The sequence below is a fragment of the Capricornis sumatraensis genome, chromosome 13 (assembly GCF_032405125.1).
Source record: "Capricornis sumatraensis isolate serow.1 chromosome 13, serow.2, whole genome shotgun sequence".
Lineage (NCBI taxonomy): Eukaryota > Metazoa > Chordata > Mammalia > Artiodactyla > Bovidae > Capricornis > Capricornis sumatraensis.
In genome coordinates, this window is record NC_091081.1 from 69,187,099 (window position 1) to 69,213,797 (window position 26,699).

Below are 26,699 nucleotides of genomic sequence, written 5' to 3' on the forward strand. Positions count from 1 at the left end.
TGGGATTGTTTCTGGTTTACCTATATTAAGAGCCCAGTCCAGTGCCTGGCATATATGAGGCTCAGTAATTACATGTTGAGTTAAAGAAGGCATTAGTTTAGGAATGTCTGTACTTGTTGTTACCTGTGGGTATCTCACCATATCTGTTTTTCACGATCTACAAAGAGCTTGTGAAAATACAGGGGTTTCTTATAATGTTTAAAAATTTTATTTAATAATTTTATTTATTAACATTACAACTTTGTTCCTCTTTTCATACTTCAAACTGTAAATGTATGATGTGATTTTGTGTGGTTACTGTATTTCTGGGTTGCCTTTATTTTTGAGGAGTGTATCGGTGTTGTGGTTGCTCTCTTTCTTGAGCCAAGTGAAACAATAGTAGAAAATGAATGACAGTTGGTAATATCTGAATCTTAAATCAGGTTTGATGCTATAAGTGCTGAGCTGTTGAACTGGATCTTGAAATCAAAGACTGCCATTCAAGCCACAGAGATAAAAGAGTATAAGAAGATGCAAGAAACATCAGAAATGAAAAAGAAGTTAAAGGTAAAACATAAAACAAAAATATCCAAGTGAATAAAATATTTCATCGGAATGGATCTGCTCTTGGTATAAAGATGTGATGGGATCCAAAAATCATCCTGTAAAATAAATGTAGCCATAAGGTAGCTTTTAGAACTCTCTATTACATTTTAAATCTGTTCAAGCAGGCTGACATCAATTCCCTTTTTACTTCCTTCTTTTACCACTGAGATGTGCAGGAAGGGACGCTTGCTAAAATGGTCCAGTTGTTACTACTCCTTTTTTAGCTTGATTAGATCTGTCTTAATCTGACACCTAATATTATATGAACATATGCTGAAGATGTTTTGGCTTCTGAATACAACAAGCAATTTTGAATCTCCAGATTTTTTCTATATGCATTTTTTTAAAGATGAGATGTATTTAAAAAAATAAATACTATAAAATGTATGGGATCTTAGCTGTGCTACTTTATACTGCGTGAGTAGTAATGTAAATTGAAGCAGGAGGTTGTAGTGATTTATGTCATTGGTGTTCATGAAGTCTCTATGCATCTTTGCATGAATTATTTGGGCACTTTGAGCAGTGCCAAACTCACTCCATCTTCATCACCAGTGGAGTGAGTTTCAGTTCAGTTCAGTTGCTCAGTCATGTCCAACTCTTTGTAACCCCATGGACTGCAGCATGCCAGGATTCCCTGTCCATCATGAACTCCTGGAGCTTGCTCAAACTCATGTCCATCGAGTCAGTGATGCCAGCCAACCATCTCATCCTCTGTTGTCCCCTTCTCCTCCTGCTTTAAATCTTTCCCAGGATCAGGGTCTTTTCCAGTGAGTCAGTTCTTCACATCAGGTAGCCAAGGTATTGGAGCTTCAGCTTCAGCATCAGTCCTTCCAATGGATATTCAGGATTGATTTCCTTTGGATTGACTGGTTTGATTTCCTTTTAGTCCAAGAGACTCTCAAGAGTCTTCTTCAACACCACAGTTCAAAAGCATCAATTTTTCTGCACTCAGCTTTTTTTATGCTCCAACTCTCACATCCATACATGACTATTGGAAAAACTATAGCTTTGACTAGATGGACCTTTGTTGGAAAAGAGTTTGGAGAACGTTTAAAAATTCAGATGTCCATGATGTGAGTTAGAAAGTAGTAGGTACTGTGGGAATTGAGAGGACGCCAGGATTGCAGCTGTCTCTATCTACTGGTGAAGTCCAGAGGGGGAAGTGACACTGAAGGGAGGGGCTTAGAGCTGGGCTCAAGGGCAAACCTGGCAGGCAGTGCCCTTGAGCAGAGGTTCAGAGTGGGGCAATCATGCTGTAATGCTTGGAACAGAGAGTTTGTTTAGTTTCGTGTTAGATGTGTATGTAAAAGTGGTAGAGAGTTAAGGCTGGAGAGATGGTTTGGGGTTAGACCTGACTTTGAATGTTTGCATGAGAAGTTGAGACTGATTTTTGCTTTATCATTCCACTGTGACTGTTCTTAGTTAGAGGTCACCACTGACGCTTGCTTTCGAAAGGATAGATTTCTATTTTCCTCAGATCTCCTTTCTCTGCAGCGTTTGCCACTGTTCACCTGCCCTTCTCAAATTCTCACAGCCTTAGCTTCTCCGACCAGTGGTCAGTGTAAGATATCAATCTGATTTTGCAGCTCCAGTGCTTGCAATTAATTGATGACTTCCCACTGCGTGGGGAGACGATGGGAATGCTGCCGGGCCCCAGCATACAAGGCCTCCCAGGCAGATGTCTTCTCTACCTCTCAGCACAGCCTTTGCAGCTCTCATTCACTCCTTAGAGCTCTAGCCCTCCTGACTCCTGTGCTTTTCTCAATCCTTTGCCTTCTCCATGTGTTGTTTTCTGGGCTCCAAATGGCCATTTAGTAAGCCTTTGTGCTTTGTGGCTGAAACACCCTCTAGTTCAGAAAGCTTCCATTAGCCTCGATAGGCAGATTCCATATTGCTTTGACCATACCCCTGTGAAAACCCTTACTGCATTTACATCATTGTTTATATGTCTACTGCCAATGCTTAGAAAGTGAGGATGATTTTCCACTGAAGCCTGTGTTTTCAGCACTCTGTAAAGTTCTTGGCTTATGGAAGGAGAGAATGATGACTGTGGACAGTGGGGATGTGGAAGCACCATTATCAGAGCCCTCTGCACAGGGGATCAAGAGAGCCAGATGTGAGAGCTGTGTTCCATGATTTCATGCGCTTCTGAATGACCAGTAGAGGATATTAATCCAAGGCAATAAACTGGCAGAGAACTTGGAAGTTATGGTGATTTTTATGGAACAAATCCCATAAAATATTGATAAGTTCCACTGTGTGATCTAGAAGCAATTTTACTTTCAGAAATTGTTACTGTAATATTTGAGAGGATAAAAATAACAGTTGTGGAAAGGATAGGCTACCACTCCAATATTCTTGGGCTTCCCTTGTGGCTCAGCTGGAAAAGAATCCACCTGCAATGTGGGCGACCTGGGTTTGATCCCTGGGTTGGGAAGAGCCTGTGGAGAAGGGAAAGGCTACCCATTCCAGTATTCTGGCCTAGAGAATTCCATGGACTGTATAGTCCATGGGGTTGCAAAGAGTCGGACACGACTGAGCAACTTTCACATGTGTATGTAAAGCATGATTGGCAGTTCTTATGTTTTTCCTTTATAAGTTTGCTTATTTTGTTGTTTTAGATAAATAGTGTCAGTAGGATGGGAAATATGTAAAATAAAGAAAATTTAACCATTGCTAATTTTTCTTGCAAATTTGGGAAATACCAGCTAGTTTTGTTTTAATGAAGGAATAACTTGTAACTGATGCAATATCTGAGTGGAGAATCCTTTGTTCAATGTACCACTGCCAGAAAAAGTAGCAGATCAGTTTATATAATGCAGGTAATAATATTCTCCAGTTTGTTGGTAACTTTTTTGCATTGGTAGTTAAACAAAAGTAAGTAGTGTTTCTTAGAATCTCTTGTTCTTTCTTGATCTTTGACTATAAAAATGGCTGTTTGACTGAGTTACAGTAAAGTTTGTATGCATCAAAATAGGTGAGCTAAATTTATTGAATATTTGATAGTGGTTACCTTTATAGACCTTAAAAGTTATCTTAAAAGTTACCTCCAGGTTATCTGGTTGAAATAATATGGTTTACCTGGAAGTTTTTGTTTTTGCCTGGAACATTTGATTGTGCTATTTTGGACACTATTTGAGTAGTTAATTAATAGATAATTATTGACATTTCTAATATTGACTGTGTACACAAAAATTTGAGTGTGTTTTTGTGTGTCCATGATTTTACTCAGCCTTTTCTTACTGATTCTGAAAGATTTTCTATTCTTCTGTCTCTGAGATATAGGGACATTGAGAATATCAAACTGTAGAGACAAAAATATGAAAATTAGCAGCCATTTCTCAAATATAAAGAATAAAATTCTTTACTTTGGTCCTGAAACATATTGTCAGTGTCTAAAAATTATGTGTGAATTATGCTTGTGGTTAAAATTTGCATTATACCCTATGCTTAATATAAAACCAACAAATGATATTGAGACTCATTATTTCTTTCTTAAATCTTAAATAATTTTTGTTTGGTAATCTCTGTCTTCATAGCACATTCATTTGACTCAAACTTATTTTTACCGAGTTCATATATGTGACTAGATATCCTGGATCTAAAATACTAATTTTAATTCTTTCCTCCTGATAGAAACTCATAAATGTAGTGTACAGATTTTTCCCTTATAAAAGAAATGAAGATTTTATACTGTTTGTTTGCATTTACCTTTTGACATTTAATAACTTCTGGCATCCTGGAGGGCAGCCTGACATGGCATAGTTTTATCTTGTAGTATTTCTTTAGGTAAACTTTGACTGTAACCCCTAAAGAGAATGTGAGAGGGCCATAAAATATAAAAATGTCAAGAAGCATCAGCATTGTACTGAGAAGAAAGTTTGAACTATTCTTATATTTGGGACTTTATTTTCAGGGATTAGAAAAAGAACAGATGGAAATAAAACCCCGACTGGATGAATTAAACCAAACTGGACAAATTCTTTTGGAGCAAATGGGAAAAGGTGAGAACATTGCTTTTTAAAAAATATTTTCTTAGATGGTAACTCTGAATGATGTTTCAGTTCAGTCACTCAGTCATGTCCGACTCTTTGCGACCCCATGGACTGCAGCATGTCAGGCCTCCCTGTCCATCCCCAATTCCCAGAGTTTATTCAAACTCATGTCCATTGAGTGGATGATGCCATCCAGCCATCTCATCCTCTGTCGTTTCCTTCTCCTCCTGCCTTCAATCTTTCCCAGCATCAGGGTCTTTTCAAATGAGCCAACTCTTCCCATCAGATGGCCAAAGTATTGGAGTTTCAGCTTTAACATGAGTCCTTCCAACGAATATTCAGGACTGATTTTCCTTTAGGATTTATATGGATATTTATATGGATAAGAGAACCCAAATAAAACTCTCATACCTCAGCAGGAGTTGAAATCCATTTGTGTGGGAGATTTTAAAATCTCGTCCATGGGGTTACATATTGGAGGGAGGCAGTAAAAGAAAATGTTACTTTGGTAATATAAGGGATGTGAAGTTACATTAGGGTAAATTCATTGAGATTATTTGATTTTTGATAGCTTTCAGTGCATTATGTTGATTTAGTACAGGTATTTTATTATAGTTAAATTTGACAAGGTGTTACTTGTGTTTGAAATTTGTACCTAAAGAACTTTTTTCCCCCGTAGACCCAGTGGCTCTGGAGAATGGAAAGATTAATATTTCTGCCATACAGTTTTGTATATGATTCTTTCGGGGTCTTGCTTTGAAAGACTTTTCTTATAAGCCCTATTCTTTATTCCAACAATAAGTGATTTGGAAGTCTGTTGCAATTCTCTTTGATAAAAGCCAGAGACACCCAAAGCCGAGTTATGAATATTAGTAGATGAGACTCTTCAACAGTGTAGTTTTCAACCTTTTTATTTTTTGACTTCTTACTGTAGAAAATGGAAATATACACAAAGCAGATAGAATAGTACAGTGAACCTCCTGTATCAATTATCCCTTCGGTAATTAATGATAGTCTACCATTCTCGAATTATCTGTACTTACTCACTCCTCATCCACTTAATCATTATTAGTATTTTCACATTTTTAAAGTTATATTGAAATATATGAAACTGTCTTGTTTTGACAAACCTACACACACTTATGAATATATAGAATATTTCCACCTGTCCAGAAAGTTTCCTGGTGTCTGTAATGGATCAATCAATTGCTTCCATCCCAGAAAACCACATTTTGAAACACTTTAGATTGTTTTTCCCTCTGCCTTTTCAAAAATACATCAATTTATTTTGTAAATATACTGAGGTCACATACACATACAGAAAAACGTGTATGTGCCCAGTATATATACATTTATTTATTAATTATGCAAATGTACCATTGTTATAAATTATTCAGTTCAGTTGCTCAGTCGTGTCCAACTCTTTATGACCGCATGAATCGCAGCACGCCAGGCCTCCCTGTCCATCACCAACTCCTGGAGTTCACTCAGACTCACGTCCATCAAGTCGGTGATGCCATCCAGCCATCTCATCTGTCATCCCCTTCTCCTCCTGCCCCCAATCCCTCCCAGCATCAGAGTCTTTTCCCATGAGTCAACTCTTCACATGAGGTGGCCAAAGTACTGGAGTTTCAGCTTCAAAATCAGTCCTTCCAAAGAACACCCAGGACTGATCTCCTTCTTATATATATATATATATATATATATATATATATGATATAAATATATATGGACTTCCCAGATAGCTTAGTGGTAAAGAATCCACTTGGAATGTGGGAGACCTGGGTTCGATCCCTGGGTTAGGAAGATTCCCTGGAGAAGGGAATGGCTACCCACTCCAGTATTCTGGCCTGGAGAATAACATGGATTGTATAGTGAATGGGGTCACAAAGAGTCTGACATGACTGTGCAACTTTCATTTTCATATTATATATAAAAATAATTGGTGCTCTCTACAGCTGTTATTCTGCAGAATATTATTCTAGAATGTTATCACATGAGTTGCTGAACATTAAATATGAGAAACATTTCAGTTCAGTTCAGTCGCTCAGTCATGTCCGACTCTTTGCGACCCCATGAATCACAGCACGCCAGGCCTCCCTGTCCATCACCAACTCCTGGAGTTCACTCAGCCTCACGTCCATCGAGTCTGTGATGCCATCCAGCCATCTCATCCTCTGTCATCCCCTTCTCCTCCTGCCGTCAATCCCTCCTAGCATTAGAGTCTTTTCCAATGAATTAGCTCTTCGCATGAGGTGGCCAAAGTACTGGAGTTTCAGCTTTAGCATCATTCCTTCCAAAGAACACCCAGGACTGATCTCCTTCATTTATATTTATGATATAAATATATATGGGCTTCCCAGGTAGCTTAGCTGGTAAAGAATCCATTTGCAATATCGGAGACCTGGGTTCGATCCCTGGGTTAGGAAGATTCCCTAACCCATGAGGTTGCCAAAGTACTGGAGTTTCAGCCTTAGCATCATTCCTTCCAAAGAAATCCCAGGGCTGATCTTCATAATGGACTGGTTGGATCTCCTTGCAGTCCAAGGGACTCTCAAGAGTCTTCTCCAACACCACAGTTCAAAAGCATCAATTCTTCGGCACTCAGCTTTCTTCATAGTCCAGCTCTCACATCCATACATGACCACTGGAAAAACCATAGCCTTGACTAGATGGACCTTTGTTGGCAAGGTAATGTTTCTGCTTTTGAATATGCTGTCTAGGTTGGTCATAACTTTTCTTCCAAGGAGTAAGCAACTTTTAATTTCATGGCTGCAGTCACCATCTGTGGTGATTTTGAAGCCTCCCAAAATAAAGTCTGACCCTGTTTCCACTGTTTCCCCATCTATTTCCCATGAAGTGATGGGACCAGATGCCATGATCTTTGTTTTCTGAATGTTGAGCTTTAAGCCAACTTTTTCACTCTTCACTTTCACTTTCATCAAGAGGCTTTAGTTCCTCTTCACTTTCTGCCATAAGGGTGGTGTCATCTGCATATCTGAGGTTATTGATATTTCTCCCAGCAATCTTGATTCCAGCTTGTGCTTCTTCCAGCCCAGTGTTTCTCATGATGTACTGTGCATAGAAGTTAAATAAGCAGGGTGACAATATACAGCCTTGACGTACTCCTTTTCCTATTTGGAATCAACCTGTTGTTCCATGTCCAGTTCTAACTGTTGCTTCCTGACCTGCATATAGGTTTCTCAAGAGGCAGGTCAGGTTGTAAATTACTAGTACAGCTTAATTTCTTTCTTTTCTTCTCCCTCCCTCATTCCTCTGTCTCTCTTTCCCTCCTGTCTCTCTAGTTCCCCTTCCTTCCAAGTAGAACAGTATTTTCATTCACAGTCCACTGTTAAGTGTCTTAATCCTGGGTGTGGGCACCCCACTTGAAGATTACTCTTTCACGTATTTACTTGAAGGGACCTAGAGACAGAGAATGTAATTTCCTTTAAGATACTTCAATAATTACAATAAATTGTGTGTTAAATTCATGTTAGTTACAATCATAGATTCTTTACTTCTACATTAACATTTGAGCTTGGAAACCAGACTTTATCTGGGTGGTGAGGGGGTAATTTCATAAGTCTGTGAACTCAATTAACTTCTTGTCTGTGTCAGTGTTTGGTGGGTATGGCAGATTTAGAGTTCAGAGACTCATAGGAAGACTACATAGGGAGGGAGATCATGAGAGGTTAAAGCAAGAATCACACCGAATTGAGGAATGAATGGGAGACCTTGGTGCCTCTTGTCTTTTCCTAGTTTTGTGTCATTGGGCAAATCAAGTAACCCTTTTGTTACTTTGCTCCCTTGTCTAGAAAGTGAAGAAGTTTCGATAGGTGACGACACCTTTTGCTTGATAAAATCTTACTATGAATAGGCATTTTCTATAATATATACTCTGAAAACTGAATTCATGTGAAAGTGCTATTTGCGAAAGATCAAGTACAAATATCAGGGAATATATGATATTTTATAAAGGGGTGAATTTTGTGACCTCATGTATACTTGTTTAATTTTATAGTGAACCTTTGATATTTTGCATTACCTTTTTTTTTTTTTTTTTTTGGAGCTTTGGTAGGAGTGAAAATTCATTCATTCCTACAGGGCCCCAATTCTGTTTATTTTAAAAAACGTCAGTCGTTAAAATTTTTTAAGATGGGGTAGGAAGCTTTGAAATGGGGAAATTGATCTGAACAGAGTCTATATATTCTGGGTTTAATTTTCTCATTTTTGGGGAGTCTGTGCCTTTAGTTAGTGAGAGAAGAAAAGTGATTAAAAAAATTTCCCACTGTTATTCCATTTTATCCATTATTCTAATTTTACAGTGTTGCATTTTCCTTCTTAACATGTGGTTAGTGCTATTAATCCTACTGCTGTTTTAAAACCAGAAATGTTGAACAGAAATGAAAGAACAACTGGGTCATCCTTCCTGCCTTTCCTCTTCCTCAATACATTTGAAATAAACCCTAGACCTTGGATAATTAATGTAGAAGTGTTTTTACAGAGTGTAAATTTACCCAGAGTCTCCCTAAATAAGGAGGCAGATCATGATTCAATTCGGCTAGAAAAACACATCAAGGTCTTCAGTAGACAGATGTTCAAATAATTGTATCACTGATTTTCTCAAACTAGTTTCATCAAAACATTCCAGCACAGTGCAGTCTGATAGGACCTTTCTACCTGACACGTGTGAATTACGTTTTGTGACATCTCTTGTAGCGCAAAAATGTTTTTAAAAAGTGAAATAATTTGTTTTGTTTGACTTTCACAACTGCCGTAACAAACCTGGTTTTCTGGTTTAGCTTATTTTATTCCAAAAGATCATTAATTACTATAACAGGAAAGTGGGGCACTTGGATGATGTAGCTCTAAGAACTGACTCCTGTTTGTCTGGCAAAGTCCTTGTGGCTCAGATGGTAAAGAGTCAGCAATGTGGGAGATCCGGGTTTAATCCCTGGGTTGAGAAGATCCTCTGGAGAAGGAAATGGCAACCCACTCCAGTATTCTTGTCTGGAGAATTCCGTGGACAGAAGAGCCTGGTGAGCTATAGTCCATGGGGTTGCAAAGATTCAGACATGACTGAGTGACTAACACACATATAAGCCTAAAGAATTTGATAATGATGAAATGTTCTGCAAACATTCTCTGATTTTAATAGTGATAGATTGAAAAGTTAAAGTCAAGTGAGAGTAAGTAGCCAGAATGTTATATTTTATCCCTTCTAGAAAATTAATACAAGGATGGGATATTGATTTTGGCTTTAGATCTGTCATCTAAGAGTTGGATGTTCTATAGAAATAGAAAAGCTATAACTCTGGACCTCTAGGAGCAAAACAATTGTTTTAAAAGACAATGTATGGTTTTCCTCTTTTAAGATGTAAACTGTGCTTTGTTTATTACTTTGATACTGGTCCAAACTATAATAATATCAATCTTAGAGGAGGGAGATTTAAATTTTGAGAACTGGTTTGAAAGGGCAAAGTGAATGGATGGTGAAATATCATCAGTGAATAAAAAAATATTTGAAGATTTTCAGCTTGCCTAGAACCTAAAATAAGTACCTCTTACCTATTTTCTGGATTTGTGGTGATAATTTTCCATCTTAGGAATTTTATTTCCAGCTTAATTTCCTTTCTTGTTTATCATAAATTACCCTGACATGTAAATTGGAAGTGGCTGATGTTATTTCTTTGTCCACTTAAAATGGAAATGGCCAGGCAGAAGCACAGGCTAGATTTCCATTGCTCAGGTAGTTTGTCAGAAAAAAACTATTTTTTTTTTTTAGTAATTTATTTAGTTTATGACTTGAATTAGCAGGGCTAATTGAACTTGAACTGTGTGTGAATGTTTTGTCTAGGTGTGATGTTGTATTATCTTTGTAATGATGGACAGTTTACTTCAGCAATTGACATGGGTGATACATGTACATTATGAAATATCACGTTTGTATTTCTAATTTTCAGTGGTGTGTTACAAAATTTTTCAAAATTGCATCGTCTCTGGATCCTAAGTGATCTTTTGTCTTACATGCCGTTATTTCCCCTGTAGAGCTCTCATTACCCTGGATTTTGACGGCATATATTTACAAAGTTTTATTGCCCTCCTACTTAAATAATAAAGATGTTAAGCCCATCTTTTCAACATGCATGCCTTCCTCAGGATATAGCATTTCTTTTGTAGATTTCCTATAATTTTTCATAGTAATTTTATGACTTGATAGTATTTTATATTAAGGGACAGACTATGATAAAGCCTGTTATTATATATAACTTATTTTTATGAACATTCTCTACCTCTCAAAAATATGAGACAAACAAAATTATAAGATGTCAACAATAAACATAATTTTTTTTTTCTGATATGTTTCTAAGTAGATAATCTTAGCACTGCATTGATATTTTGTCCTTTCCTGGTCTATGTGTAACATTCCAGTAGGCTTGCTAATGCTTCTTGCTGAATCCTGCCTGCTGGCTTCCTTTTCTGCACTCACCAGGTTGCCCCCAGCACTAGGGACTCTAGACATTTGTTTTGAAATTCCTATGACATGTGGTTTGGTCACCGAAGTCTCAATCTGTCTCCTCCTTTTCCTCTCTTTTTCCTGGTGACAGAGGGCCTACCTTCTGATGTCAGGGCCCCAGACAAATCCAAACACTTCATTTTATTTCTCAGACTCAGACTAGAAACTAGTAAAGCAGTAGGTTGCTAAGGACAGAAACACACATTCTGTAGAGAAGGCAGTGGCTGACACTCCACTGTTACGCTTTTTGTGATGGTCACCCCACTCCTGAACTGCTATTATAAGCTCCCCCTCTCCTGTTTTTATCAGGGAATTAAACATAATTATTTTTGAGAGCATCATTTTAATTTTGGTTGTGGAAAAAGGAACTTAAGAGAGTGATCAGTAAATATGATACTGCCTCATTTTCAATATGTTATAATGTTTACAGCAAATTGAAAACAAATTTTGTAACAATATCTAAAGTGTCTGCTTATTTTTTATGTCTACGTAGAAGGTCTTCCTACTGAAGAAGTAAAAAATATTTTAGAGAAGGTATTATCGGAATGGAAGAATATATCACAGCGTTTGGAAGATCAGGCAAGAAAAATACAGCTGCAGGAAGATATTAATGCTTATTTCAAGCACCTTGATGAGCTTGAAAAGACCATAAAGACAAAAGAAGAGTGGGTAAAACACACTGCCTCTTCAGAATCTCCCCAGGAGTCCTTGCCGAGCTTGAAGGACTCCCATCAGGTAAAGACACAGCCATCCAGCATATGAAAGGACTCCATGTCCAGTGCTGTATTTAAAGAAGATGCTCGCTATATAAGGAATCGAGAAAAATAGTACTGAAGAATAGAAACACAGAGAATGGACTTGTAGACACAAAGAGGGTAGGAAAGGGGCGAGTCGAGAGAGTGACACTGACATATATACACTGCGGTGTGTAAAATAGCAAGTTCCCGGTGGCTCAGTTGGTAAAGAATCTGCCTGCAATGCGGGAGACCTGGGTTCAGTCCCTGGGTGGAGAAGATCCCCTGCAAGAGGGAATGGCAACTGACTCCAGTATTCTTGCCTGGAGAATCCCTGTGACAGAGAAACCTGGTGGGCTATCATCCACAGCATCTCAAAGAGTCGGACACAACTCATCAACTAGCACTTTCGCTTGCACACAATAGCTCCCTGAGTATAGAACAGGAAGCTCAGCTCGGTGCTCTGTGATGACCAAGGAGGATGGGGTGGGGTGAGTTGGAGGGAGGCTCACAAGGGAGGGGATGCATGTATACATTTAAAAAAATAAAGAAGATGCCCCTCGTATCCCATGCTTTCGGTGAACTCTGCTCTGATTGACTTTCTGTGAGGATGTTCATCCTCAGCGAGTTGTGTGATCACATTTTCTCTTCGTAGCGGGAGCTGACAAACCTCCGAAGCCTCCACCCCAGAATTGAAATGCTGCGTGCAAGCTGCTCAGCCTTGAAGTCTCGGCCTTTTGCCCCAGACTTTGTCCAGCAGGATTTCGAGAGCTTGGTGGGCCGCTACCAAGCCGTGCAACAGGGTTTAGAAGAGCGCCACCAACAGCTCGAGAACGGTAAACCCACTCTCTTGCATTTTTCTATTGGATGATTCCACCATCTTGCTTTCTCAGTTTGACTTAACTTAAAAATTACTCCTAATTAAATCTGGAGAAGGCAATGGCAACCCACTCCAATATTCTTGCCCGGGAAATCCCATAGACAAAGGAGCCTGGTGGGCTGTAGTCCATGGGGTCGCAAAGAGCTGGACATGACTGAAGTGACATAGCGCAGGATGCGTTTAGACCTTTAGTTCACTTGCTTGCTTCACACCAGCCGCACTGTATTTTCCTCTGTGCCCGCCACTCTTCCACTCTTAATATTCAGACTATTTCCTGGATTCACACTTGTTCGTAAAAATGCAGACATCTTTCACATGCTATTCAGACTGTGTTAATGGGATATAATGATTTTAGAGAGTTTTTTTTTTTTTTTTAGAGTGTTGTTTCTCCCTTTCACTGAAGGAGGCCAGCTGATATCATTACTAACAAGGCTAAAAAGAATGATTGCTTGCTCCTGTTCACTCCAAATGGTTAAAGTTTTAGCAATACTGTCTCCTCTTTTCAAAGAAATAGTGTTCCTCTTTCAACGTCAGAAACATTTTGAAGAATTTTTACCTTTGGATTAGGACTGGTCTACCTGTAGATCTTTAAAACTCATTCCTCGTATATTATTTTCTCCTTGGTTTTTAAGTCAGGAATTGTGTTGTATTATGTAATACTATGGGGAAGGCATGCTGAAAAGCTACACATTTAACCATATCCTTCCTTGGGGCAATTGTAAATTATGTAATGACGTTTAAGACTGGATGTGTGCGTGGCGAGCAATTGTGTCTTGTTTCCTTTCTTTTGGAAAGGCATTTGGACACCATACTTCTGTTGACTGAACTCAGTTAATCTAGACCCTGAAGGGTTTGAGAGGACCTCCTTTTCAATTTGCCGTTAAGAAATAGGCTTTTATTTTTGACAAGAGCAGATTAAATGTTTATTTTTACCTTTAGAACAATTGGTAAATTTATTTATTTTTGTTTTTGATTGTGGTAACGTATACATAACATAAAACTTACCATTTTAACCATTTTAAAGTGTAGAGTTTAGGAATGTAAAATATTCACATTGTCATGCAATCCAGCCCCAGAACTTTTTCCACTTTGTAAAACCGAAACTATATACCCCTTCAGCTGCAGCTTTTCATTTCCTCCTCTCCCCAGCCCCTGGCAGCCACCATTCTACTCTCTGTTGCCGTGAGTTTGACTATTCTAGAAACCTCTCCTAAGTGGAATCAGACAGTTTTTCTTTTTTGTTGACGGGTTCATTTCACTTATCCTCAGAGTTCCTTTTTGTGGGTTGGGTATGTCAGAATTTCCTTCCTTTTGGAGGCTGAATAGTATTCTGTTTTGTGTAGACTTCATGTTTTGCTTATCTATTCATTTGTAGATGGGCGTTTGGGTTGTTTCCACCCTTGGGCTATTGTGACTAATACTTCTGGTTTCTTAACTTTTGGGCTGGTTGGTCTCAGCTCTTTGTGGTTCATATGAGGTGGCTTCCTCCCCATTCTAGTGTTGCTTGTCTGTAAATTTGACATCAGTGGCTGAAGTAGCCATCCCTCCAGCTGGCTGGGGCAACCATTATTCCTCAGGGTACCTGTGCACCTGGCTGTGGTGTTTTGTACAGCGTCCACCCCTCTGCGGATGTCAGCCTGTCTACACACTTGAACTTAGAGGATAACTGGCTGAGGGGATCTTTGTCTCCTTTGATTCTTAGTGTAGCTACTGGGGAGAAGGAGATTACATGAGACAAAAGGATCATTGTAGTACCGTCTTCAGAGAGACATTTCATCATGATGAAATGAAGAAAAATGATGGTGGGTTACTTAATATTTCAAGCATCAACATCCGCAGGAATGAAGTCACCACTGTCTGACTCTCAGAAATGCCAGTAGAGTGATTTATTTGATCTCTAAGAGAGACCCTTTGTAATTTTAATTATGGAGTTTAACTTCTTGTGTAATAGAATTCACCTATTATATATGAAGATTAACAATAGATATAGCAATATTAATTTCCTAACAATAGTTTCTCAAAGTGAATACGTTTCCATAAACAGAACTGAAGAGCCGACCTGGACGTGCGTATTTGGAAACATTGAAAACACTGACAGATCTGCTAAATGACTCTGAAAGTAAGGCCCAGATGTCTTTGAATGTCTTGAATGATCTTGCAAAGGTGGAGAAGGCCCTCCAAGAAAAAAAGGTAATATATGTTTTAGGTCTAAGTGGTCTAGGTTCATTTCTAACATATATATTTTGAAATGTTTTTTTAAAAATGTATTCGATTTGGTCAAAATTGATCAAACATTGCTTATATTTCTTGTAATTTGAGAGTTAATTATTATAATTTAAGATCTCAGATACAAGATAGTTATTAAATGTTTTTAATAGAATTTGCTAAGTCACTTCTGTTGTGTCCAACTCTTTGTGACCCCATGGGCCATAACCCGCCAGGCTTCTCTCTCCATGGGATTCTCCAGGCAAGAATACTGGAGCCGGTTGCCATTTCCTCCTCCAGGGATCTTCCTGACTCAGAGATCGAGCCTGTGGCTCTATGTCTCCTGCATTGGCAGGTGGGTTCTTTGCCACTAGTGCCACCTGGGAAACCCTTTAATAGAATAAAAGCATATTTTCTCCTTCTATTTGACTAGCTTAAAATTCTCAACTGGATAAAATATCTTTAATGAAATGAAGAATATCGATTGTGTTCTTCTTTTTCTGTGTTGAATGAAAATGCTTCCCTGGTCACTTAAAGCCTGTGCCTGCACTATTTCATCAGATATAACTGATTCTCCATCAAGCCTTGCACACCAGGCCCTCATTGGGCCTGTTGTTCTGCTGGTTTTTAGTGCAGAGAATGTTGGGTTGGCCAAAAAGTTTGTTCAGGTGTTCCATACGATATTACAGGAAAACCCAAATGAACTTTTGGCCAACCCAATATATTGTCTTGAAACCACACACAACTCATATAGGGAAAGCTATGACTTTTTTGATTATACTTATTGGTTTTTCATGGGACTTCCCTGGTGTTTCAGCTCTAAAGAATCCGCCAGCAATGCAGGAGGTACAGCAGACGTGGATTTGATCCCCCAGTCTGGAAGATCCTCTGGAGGAGGGAATGACAGGTCACTCCAGTGTTCTTCCCTGGGAAATCCCATGGCCACAAGGATTCAGTCCACGGGGTCTCAAAGAGTTGGACATGACTGAAGCGACTGGGCACATTCTTTTTTCATGAGTTTTTCACAATTATTTTTTGATCAAATTCTCTTTAAAAAGTGACTTTGACTGTTTATAATCATTATTATTGAATATATCTTCGCAGATAGATTATTATGTGTATTTTTAATCTCGAACTCTGTTTTCCAGGCTCTTGATGAAATCCTGGTGAATCAAAAACCTACCTTACATAAACTTGCAGAAGAAACAAAGGCTTTGGAGAAAAATGTTTCTCCAGATATAGAAAAAACATTTAAGCAAGAATTTGATGATGTTCAAGGAAAGTGGAACAAACTGAAGGTCAAGGTTTCCAAAGATCTGCATTTGCTTGAAGAAATTACCCCCAAACTCAGAACTTTTGAGGTAAATCGAAAGGCCACTAGGAGGTTTAGTATTACAGAGTAAAGTAGTAATTGTCAGTAAATATCTATTATTTGAGCAGTTTGCATTCTTTCTGGTCCCATGTTTGTTAATGTAGTTAAGATCGGATATAAAATTCCAACCAAAGACATACTTTTAATGGTGCTGGAAAACACATTTATCTCTTTTTGCCTGGCAAAAAAGCTTATTGGTAGCAGTAAACTGGGCCTTGCAGATAAGAGAAAATTGCTTAAAATTGTCAAAATAATGTTTCAGAGATGAGCCTGCATGAAATAGCTGGTGGTTAGATTGCAGTGGAGACTCGGTTAGAGTGGTAGAAGTTGCCTGGATAGTAGCAGATAGCCGAGTTCTTGAAGATGATTTGTTAAGATTGCAGACATTTTTGGACCTTTGTAAAACCTGAACTAGGCTACTAACAACCAGTATCAGATTGGGAAAGCAGGTGATTTGAGGGACATGAAAATTCGGCAAAGTGAAAGCCGACTCTTTGCTACCTCATGAACTATACAGTCCATGGAATTCTCCAGGCCAGAATGTTGGAGTGGGTAGCCTTCTCCAGGGGATCTTCCCAACCCAGGGATCAAACTCAGGTCTCCTGCATTGCAGGCAGATTCTTTGCCAGCTGAGTTTCAAGGGAAGCCCAAGAATACTGGAGTGGGTAGCCTATCCACTCACCAGGGGATCTTCCTGACCCAAAAATCAAACAGGGGTCTCCTGCATTGCAGGCAGATTCTTTACCAACTGAGGTATTCAGAAGCAGGATCCTTTGTTCCATCTGAAAATGTTGGCAAATAGTTCCAGAGGAAAGGGTAATGTGAGGATGTAAGGAGAAACTGGTCAAGGTCCATGTCAAATGGGACAGTCAGGATTTAATGTTTCACCTGCAAGGAGGATGAAGAAGGGAAGCAATGACAGTCGGGTAGAGAAAAGGATGAGCTTCTCTACCTTCTCACCTGGTAGACAAGGTCGGGATGAAGGAGGAACTGATTACAATCTCTTTGTAGCCCACTAGTGCCTCCTTGCTTCCTTTGTGGCTCAGCTGGTCATGAAGAGTCGGACAGGACTGAGGGATTTTCACTTTCACTTTCAGTGCCTGTTTACCTTGGTCTTTTGTGGTTTATTTTCTCTACTGATGTATCCAAAGTATACTTCTCATATAGTGCCTGGCATAGAGAAGGCACGCAGTGATATTTTTCAGTGAATGAAATGAGATTAGTAATGTGAGATTTAGATGTGCACACACACACACACACATATGTATATATACTTAGAGATGTTTTTTATACATATATATGAGAATTTTTATAAAAGTTATTTCAAAGAAAGTGGAAATATTGACATGAAGACAAAACTTATGAAAATGATGTTTTAAAAATTAAAATCAGAGCATGTGGTAGAAGCTGGTAAGCGATACAGTCTAGGAAAGGATCCAGGGAGATGAGCAAGAGAGGGGATCACTGAAATATGAGGGAAGCCGTTTGACACAGAAACCAATGGACAGATCCAAAGCATGACAGGAAAATAAGGATGGCAGGGGCTCTGTGTGTGTGTGGTCGTAGTGGTAAGAGTTAGTTTTCTTGAAGTATAAGCTGCAGTTCTACACTGAGATCTCGTTCGAACAAACCATTAATTTTGAAGAGGAGTGTGTTTTTCTGTAGTTCAGTGTTTTTGGCTTATTTAAATTTGTGAGTGGATCCACTTCCCTTTGTGTGTGTGTGTGTGTGTGTGTGTGTGTATGTGTGTGTGTGTTTGCGCGTGCGCGCACGTTAGTAGCTCAGTAGTGTTAGACTTTTTGCGACCTCTTTGCAGCCCTCCAGTCTCCTCTGTCCGTGCAATTCTCCAAGCAAGGATGCTAGAGTGGGTAGCCCTTCCTTTCTCCCGGAGATCTTCCAGAACAAGGGCTTGAACCCAGGTGCCTGCTTTGCAGGCGAATTCTTTCCTGTCTGAGCCACCAGTCTTCAGTTGTCATTCTTTCCAACATTAAAATCCACAATTACTCTTATTTGTGATTTAAAATTTTTGTTATGTTCCAAGTATTGGATTATCAGTGGTTCTCAACCATGGGTAAATTTCCCCCCAGAAGGACATTTTTTAATGTTTGGAGCATTTTTTGTTATCACAGCTATAGGGAAAGGGTGGGTTCTGTTGGCAACTTAGTGTGTAAAGGCCACGGTTACAGCTGATGCACTGGACAGCCCACACAACAGAAGAATTATCTGGTCCAAATGTCATCAGGGCCAAGGTTGAGCAATGCTGGTTAAAGTATTTCCTATCTTTTCAAAAGATCATTGCTTTATTTTCATAAATTCCAAGATGTAGTTAGGAAAATTTATAAGTGAAGATTAAACTAAGGGTTAGTCTCTTCTGACTTCTTGATGTGTTATTTTAGGGTTAACTAAATGCATGCCAATATTTTAATATGGAGTTTAAAGTGAATAAGTATTCCTCCAGAACACAAAAGCAAATTTTGTCGTTGTTACTAATGTAGCAAATCCAGGTCAATTGGAGCATATGCCAACTTTTCTTTTTCTTAAGTTGTTCAGTCCTGTCTGACTCTCTGTGACCCTGTGGACTGCAGCCTGCCAGGCTCCTCTATCCATGGAATTCTCCAGGCAAGAATACGGGTCTGAGTAGCCCTTCCTTTCTCCAGGGGATCTTCTCAACATAGGGATCGAACCCAGATTTCCTGCATTGCAAGCAGATTCTTTACTGTCTGAGCTGCCAGGAAAGCCCAGTTGGCGCGTAAGCCAACTTTATTTCCATTAAAAATGTCCCACTTCAAGCACATGTGTCTGGATATTTAGACTTTTTGGTTGTTTTTTATTACATTAACAGATTTTAATGTGAATTACAAATTTTTAATTTACTTTTTGTGTCCTAACTATAAGACTGTTGGTGATGTCTCTATTCCCTAGTTATGCAGCTTCTTTATTGAAATATATATTTCTTCAATTCTGAAGAACATTTTGCTCCTATATTTGCTTTGAACTAATTGCTTGTTACTTAACTACCTACAGTTCACTTAGGAAAACTTTTACTTTTTTCCCTAAAGATAATTACAACAAATATTCATTTGCAGGTTAAAGTTGTTTTTCCTTTTTTACTGACCTGGTGTCTTTTTCTAGGCACTCAAGTTCTATTTTGTCTTTAAGGCATGAAGTACTGTAGGTTTTTGATTCAGTGCCAATTTATGATGATGTTTCTTGGGAACAAAGTTGTTGACTTGTTTATTTTTCAAATGCATTTTAAACTGTGTAAGAAATACATACATACTGCTCATTGAAGACATTGAGTAATAGAGACTGAGAATGAGCACTGAGAAGTTAAGTTCCCTTTCATTTCCAATGAGCTTCCCTGGTGGCTCAAATGGTAAAGAATCTGCCTGGGTTGGGAAGATCTCCTGCAGAAGGAATTGGCAACCCACTTCAGCACTCTTGTGTGAAGAATTCCGTGGACAGAAAAGCCTGACAGGCTACAGTGTATGGGATTGCAAAGAGTTGGTCATGCCTGAGCAACCAGCTTTCACTTTTCTTCCTTCCCCAATACCATTTCCTTTCCTGAGAGTAGCTAACAGTAACAGCGATCCTTGCTGGAGATAAACATACTCAAAGTAGGAAAGAAAAGTTCATGAATATGACTAATTTTAATCATTTTCCCCCCTTACTAACAGAACCAAGTGATACTGGGTCTCCATGAGGGACTCCACTGATACTCCCAGTATTACTTGTATCCAAGTATCATGTCTATTTAAATAGACGGTACACAAATGCATAAATACGGATTAGAGTATCAATTTCACTACTCAAAATAGTAATGCTTTTTATCGACACAGCACATTTAAATTTTGAGAGTGTTTTCAAAGCTGTGTACTTATAGTTTCCCTCCATCCCTACAATACTTGTAAGGTGATCTTGGTATCTTTTTATGTGCAAATTTTAGTTTTCTGTTATTCATTGGCAAATAGTGTTTTTCTTATATGCCTGCCTTTCCCATATCTACATGGCTGGTTTCTTTTATGTAGATAGTGGTGGGGCTGGCATTGTTATTCACAGTGTCATGTTCAAATATGTTTGTAAATTCTTCTTTAAATCTATTTTTTGCCAAATTAATGATCTCAATTCTTGTACTTAAGATGTAGACTGGTGCTTAAAAAAAACTCTTATGGAAAGTCGTACCACTCTTTCCAGGAAACAAAATATTTTAAAACATATGAAAAATTTCACTATTGATTCTACTGACACGAGTTTCTTATGAATTATGGGGATTAAATATTATAAAATCCCAAGACACTGCTATCACCAGCAGTAATATCTTTGAGTTCAGGGGCTGCAAGTGTATTTCCTGTGGTTTCCTTTACCCTGTTCAAGATCCCCTGTAGCACGTCATGGGCCTCCCAGGTGGCACTTGTGGTAAAGAACCCGCCTGCCAATACAGGTGACTTAAGAGATGTGGGTTTGATCCTGGGTCAGGAAGATCCCCTGGAGGAAGGCATGGCAACCCACTCTAGTATTCTTGCCTGGGAAATCCCATGGACAGAGGAGCCTTGTGGCTACAGTCCGTACAGTCACACGGGGTTGGACACAGCACCTCCAAGTCATGAAACTGTCCTCAAGGCCCACACAAACTCTCATATTTACCAGTATTTACCTCCCTCCTCTTTGAACCTTCTCTCTAGCCCCTTCCTTCTGTTTGCAGACTGTCATGTAACCTATTGCCCTGATAATCCCATTACCGTTTAAATCTGACTCTTGCTTTTGCAGCCTCTTCTCTCTTGGATTCACTGTACGCACTAACACCAGAGCTGTGTGTCCGGAAAGCATCTGGTTGTATTTACCATGATAATACACAGTGCTCTCGCAAACATTTCGTATCTCCTGCCCTCTCCTTGCTCTCGAGCCCTGCCTGCATCTTCTCCTGTGAGCTGTGTCAGGTGCAGAGATAGTGTTGTGGGTCACAAAGAACACAGCGGACAATTGCCCTTTTCCGGAAAAGTCACTTACTTGCTAGGAATTTATAGCCTCCTTTTCTCGGTTCATCCTTAAAGAAGAAGCTGCTTCTACGGTCAGTCTTTGGTCTTATTCACCATCACACTCACAGCTAATTATTCCTTCCTCCACTACATGTTGTTTACACCTTCAAAATTCGATCTCAGTCCACTTTTGATTAAGGCAGAGACCTGTATTGCCTGTCCTTTGCCAGGGCGTGAGCTCTTTGAGCGTAGAAACCTTGTCTGGCATATAGCAGGCAAGTGGATGTGAACGCCTCTGCTTTGCAGGTGCCTGCAGGCATAATACGCGTTTGTACCTCTAGTGAGGTTGGATCTGTTATAAAGTCTAAATGCCTGGGTGTCCTTGGCAGGCCACCCATGTAGTCACACCTTTCCCTTCAATTGATGAGCAAAGACACACACTGAACACTCCTTGTGTTCTTACCCAGAGCACAGAAGGGAACATGCTGGAGCTCTGAAACAAGCAGAACCAAGTTTAGAAATTACTTTGGAACACATATCAGGGTAAAATCCGATGGTAAACATTTTCTAAAAGTAATATGCCATGTAACTGATTTAATTCTTTCTAGGTAACGTAACTGATACAATGATCTCATAGGGTTTTTTTTTTTTCCTTCTCCTCATTGTAAATGCGTTCTACTTTAATCCAGGAAATATTGATGCTTTTTGGATCTAAAGTTAAGAATTCTATTGGTTTCAGATGAATAAATGCAGTAGCAGTGTCACTACTGGCCTTTTCTACTAAGTGAGGGAACACTGAGAGTGTTTTGAGATTAATGAATATAAATCAAAGGAAAGAGAAACATACTGCCTTTTAAGTTACTGTTTTAAATTTGGTTTCGCAGCTCTTCTTGCCGATGTCTTGGGTTAGATATTGGCTATTTAACAAGCCATGGACATTCCAACAGATGGGGGAGGAACAAGATACAATGCCAAGAATTTTGCTGTAAATAAAATCTCGGGTGGTAGTTGTGTACCTTGGAATCTTACTGTTGTCCGTCCAGAGATACGAGGCTTCAGATTTCCTCCGTCCCTGGTTCAGGGGCTGGGGTGTGGGAGATGGACATGTAGGCTTAATGGAATTGTTTTTGTGACCTCACATTCCTTTTCTGTGACCCAGCAGCAGGTGTTGCTCAGCCAAAGTGCTTACAAATCAGTGCTTTTGAGCTATGGTGGTCAGTGCAGCATTTTGACCCCTCCAAACTGAAGTATTTGGTACTTTGGTTTTCATAACTTCCATATTAGTCATTTTATATTTCATTGAGAATTTATGAGTATAAATAGGAATGAGAAATGGTTACCTTCAATTAGTATATATAGTGTGTTTCTGCCTGTGAAATAATAACATTCATTTTAGAAATTTACTCGGATTTAAACAATTTTTTTTTTGTTATGCTTTAAAAGAACTGAATCCCCTCCAGTGAAGATAGAACATTAGAAATTGCCCCATTTAAGTGTCTCTCTTTATCTCTATTTATCTATTCCTATATTCATCCTGCAAGTGGATGGAGATGGTAAAAAAAATTAAATACACATTAATGTACATTAGAAACTCATAAAGGCATCAGCTGAGTGATTGTTAAATGGACAGAGAGACACTCTTCATGTGAGCTTTTTCACTTTCTTTGTAACCTCATATCTGTACAGTTCACTTAAAGATGAGCAGATTTCAGTATTTTTTAAAAGCACAGGAAACATCTGCTACAAGTGGACTAAGAATTCTTTTCTTCTAGAGAAAAAGGAGATATTGGAAGGCTTCTCCATCTTTCACATTTACTTGCACACAAGTCACTGCTGTAGTGATCTTAGTGACCTAATAACCTTTCCCACATGGTACAGCCATAGGGTAGAGAGGCCTTGTGAAGCTGCTGTTTTTAGGCCTCTTTCTTTTGGGCCTTTTCTCATGTACTTAGGTTCCTTCTGCTGAGCTGAATTCAGCCAGGTCTGGTGAGAAAGCACAAGAGCCCTTTCATAAGCAGTAGCTCTTTCACACAGTCACTTTGAGCAGTTATAGGATGGAACTAGCATTGATGTTGACAGCAGTTGAGCACTTTACACTGATGCTTATGCAAATATGTCCTCACGCTTGCTGCTGGTTCTGCAAAGTGTCTGTTGGGAACAGATACCAGAACCCAAAGTGGTAACTCTTTTGTGGGCTTAACCTTGGTAATAAGGCACTTGATTTTGTAGGTCTTAGTAATAATAGCTAGCATTTACTGCAAACCTACTCTGTACCAGAGCCAATCTAAACCATCTCTGTTTTTCAGAATAGTCAGGCAAAGTAGTTGTTATTATTCCTGCTTTATAGGTAAGCTATGGAAGCTCCCAGAAGAGAAGCTGAGAAGTTTCTCAAGGTCTCGTGGCTGGTTAGGTGCTGAGCTAGGTATTCAGACCTTGGTCTTTCTTTTCAAAGGTCATGCTGCCTGTCTTAGAACTGAGCGTGGTCAGGATTACCTGCAGGACTTTTAGTAGTGAAAACAGCTTTTGAGATTCCTCTCTGTTCCCTTTGTTACCATTGGGATGATCCATTGGTCTCCATGGGTTGTCGGTGTCTGTTGCTTCCCTCTTCCTTTTTTCTCATGTTTAACTGTCCAAGGGGGCTTCCCAGGTGGCTCAGTGGTAAAGAATCCGCATGCCAGTGCAGGAGCCACAGGAGGTGCTGGTTTGTCCCTGGGTCAGGAAGATCTGCCCGAGAAGGGCATGGTAACCCACCCTAGTATTCTTGCTTGGAGAATAATACCATGGACAGAGGAGCTTGGCGGACTAAAGTCCGTGGGATCTCAAAGAGTCCGACACACGGCTGAGTGACTGAGCTTGCACGCATGTAACTGTAAGAGGAGGAACGGGTGTGTGTGTGTGTGAATTGTGTGCTCACAAGGGTCTGTGTGTGTCTGAAGGAGGGAGAGAGGGAGGAGTTGATGGCACAGGACTTCCTTTTCTGTACCAGTGGCAGGGATCACTCAGGCTGCTCACGTCAGTCAAAGCTGACTGTGGTTAAAACCTCCATATAAGTTTTGAAATTCTTGGCCCGGAAACTGTTAGTTCTCCTTACTCCAAACTCGATTTAATGAATTACCCAGTTACACAGCTGTAATGCTGCCTTGAATTCTTAAAAAGTTCAGACTAGAGATTAACAGTGCAAGAGGTGGTAACAAGTTAAGTGAACAGTTTAAAAAGGCTCTCATGAACTCTATAGGTATATTTATACTTTCCTTTTGCACTTTTTAATCTTTTGCACCCCCTACCCTACCCTGCCCTGACTGTATCTTCCTAAGCAGTCTTCTTGGATGAGACCCATGAATGCTGAAGCCAGCCCAAAAGAAGAGAGATGTCACCGATTGAAAATATTATCAGAGTAGCATGGCTATATGAGAAGAGTGACAGAAATGGGCTAAAGAGCAGAGGGAAAGGAAGCTTGGGGAAAGAGCTCAGTGTGACTGAAAGGGCTTTCAAAGCTGTGCTTGGAACAAGGAGAATGAGAAATGCTTGCTCTGGGTGGTATAGTATGAATAGAGGAGACAGAAAGGCTCGGCCACATAAGCCCTCTTTGCTTCCCATCTTCATCAGAGAATGACCTTGCGAGCTGGAAAGTGGAGAATGGTCATTACTGAGAGTGCATTAGAGCCTGAATTATGAGTTAGATGGAAAAACCACGCGATCCTTCTGATGCCTAAATCTACATCCCCAGTAATGTGGTGTTTTACCCATGATCTCAAGGTCGCATTATGCGACTTGTGAGGAAATTACCAGGACAATGGAAATGGGTAAATGTCTTAAATAAGGGGGAGATGAGTGAACATCTTAAATAAGGGGGTACATTCTTTTCTAGAAGCTAAGGGACCTGCACTAAGCTTGATGTCAGTTCCTGGCAAAGCTGTAGATAAATGATTGACCAGAAACCTTACCTGTGCTAAGGAAGGAGTGTGGTGGTCCCCAAGAAACAGCATGGACACCACTCAGAAGCCTTGTCCAGACCTCATTTCTTTAAGTACTGCTTTCTTTTATTTATTTTTTGGAGGAGGATACTAGATTATTAGATATACAGATTCATGGTCTCACATTTCATGTGTGCTCATTTAGCTTAAATAGTGCTCACAGACTATCATTTTGGGTAAGGCTTGGTTTCAGTAAAGTATTTGGGAACATCCCTTAAAACCTAAGTGAAATGCTACTTAGATGCTATCCTATGTTTTGAAAACTAAGTTGAGAAGTTTGTTGGGTAATGAACGAGGTGATGTCCTCATGGGGGGATTCTCAGGAAGGCACTGTAATTGGCTTTATTTTTCACCTGGGAAAGAACCCCCAAACCCAACCAAACAACAACAACAACAAAAAAACCCCAAGCCAACAGAAGAACAGTGCCTCACTGTTAGATTGCAGATAAGAGAAAGCTGGGAAGAGCAGCTGATAAGAAAGTGGAGAGACTAAAAATTCAAATCATTCTGTTGGTTTTTTATTATTTTATTACTAAGTAGTATTTGTTAAATATTGTTGATATTTGTAAATTTCAAGTTCTGAATTTATTACAGAGATTAATTAAACAATAGAGGGTAGGGAAAATATCCTTTTGAGGTCATTATGGAAATTTTGGGGTTTTAGCCAACCATAATATTATGAATAATATATATCTATAAAAATTTTTGAAAAGGAAACAAAATGCAACTCTACAATAAGAAAAATAAAACAAAAAAAAATTTAGATGACGTTTTCTGAATGTACTATCTATATCTGAAATACCACTTAGGTTCCCTCTTTGTCATTCATTCCAGTATTTTAAGGATAAGAGTAATTGGTTCTTGGTGGCATATTTTAAATACGTTAAAAATTTGATGTAATTACCGGAGCATGTTGATCAGGGTGTTGAGAACAGTATCTGAGTATCATGTTCCAGAGACATTATGGCGTGAATTGTGAGTTTATAACCACTAAAAGACTAAGGGGAGACATAGTGGCTGCTTTCCAGTCTGAAGGTTATTTTTGAGTAAGATAGTTAATTTATCTCCATTCCTAGGGAGGAACAAGAAACACATAATAATCGAGGAAGGTACAAGGAGAGGAACCAGTCGTGCTGACCAATGATGAATGGGCACCTGGAAAGAAATGACCATCACTTTAATGTAGTTTTGGAGCTGAAGTTGGACCTAGTTGTTTGCATTCCTTAAGGTCCAGTTCCAATGTTACTACCTCTCTGAAGTCTCATTCTTTCTGCAAAATGTTTGCTTTCTCATTTCCCCAGCACCACACACAGGACCTGGGTAACAGTGGGTGCTTAGTAAGTGGTGGCTGAAGGAATGGAGCTGGGTAGTGAACCATATTGGGTTCTTAGATAACAAAGCATCCAATAACAGAACTAAGAACAGTCTACTGTAGTCTCTCCGTTGTGCTGTTTTTAAAAT

At 39.3% G+C, this 26,699-nt stretch overlaps 1 protein-coding gene across 1 annotated transcript in view; it reads left to right on the top strand.

Annotated features, from left to right (window-relative positions):
- UTRN (utrophin) overlaps positions 1-26,699 on the top strand; it is a 551,097-nt gene that overhangs the window by 157,746 nt on the left and 366,652 nt on the right. Inside the window, exons 18-23 of the mRNA XM_068985316.1 lie at positions 423-546; positions 4,502-4,589; positions 11,591-11,832; positions 12,487-12,667; positions 14,756-14,901; positions 16,065-16,277. Coding sequence (XP_068841417.1) covers positions 423-546; positions 4,502-4,589; positions 11,591-11,832; positions 12,487-12,667; positions 14,756-14,901; positions 16,065-16,277 — 994 coding nt within the window. The remainder of the gene's footprint in view (positions 1-422; positions 547-4,501; positions 4,590-11,590; positions 11,833-12,486; positions 12,668-14,755; positions 14,902-16,064; positions 16,278-26,699) is intronic.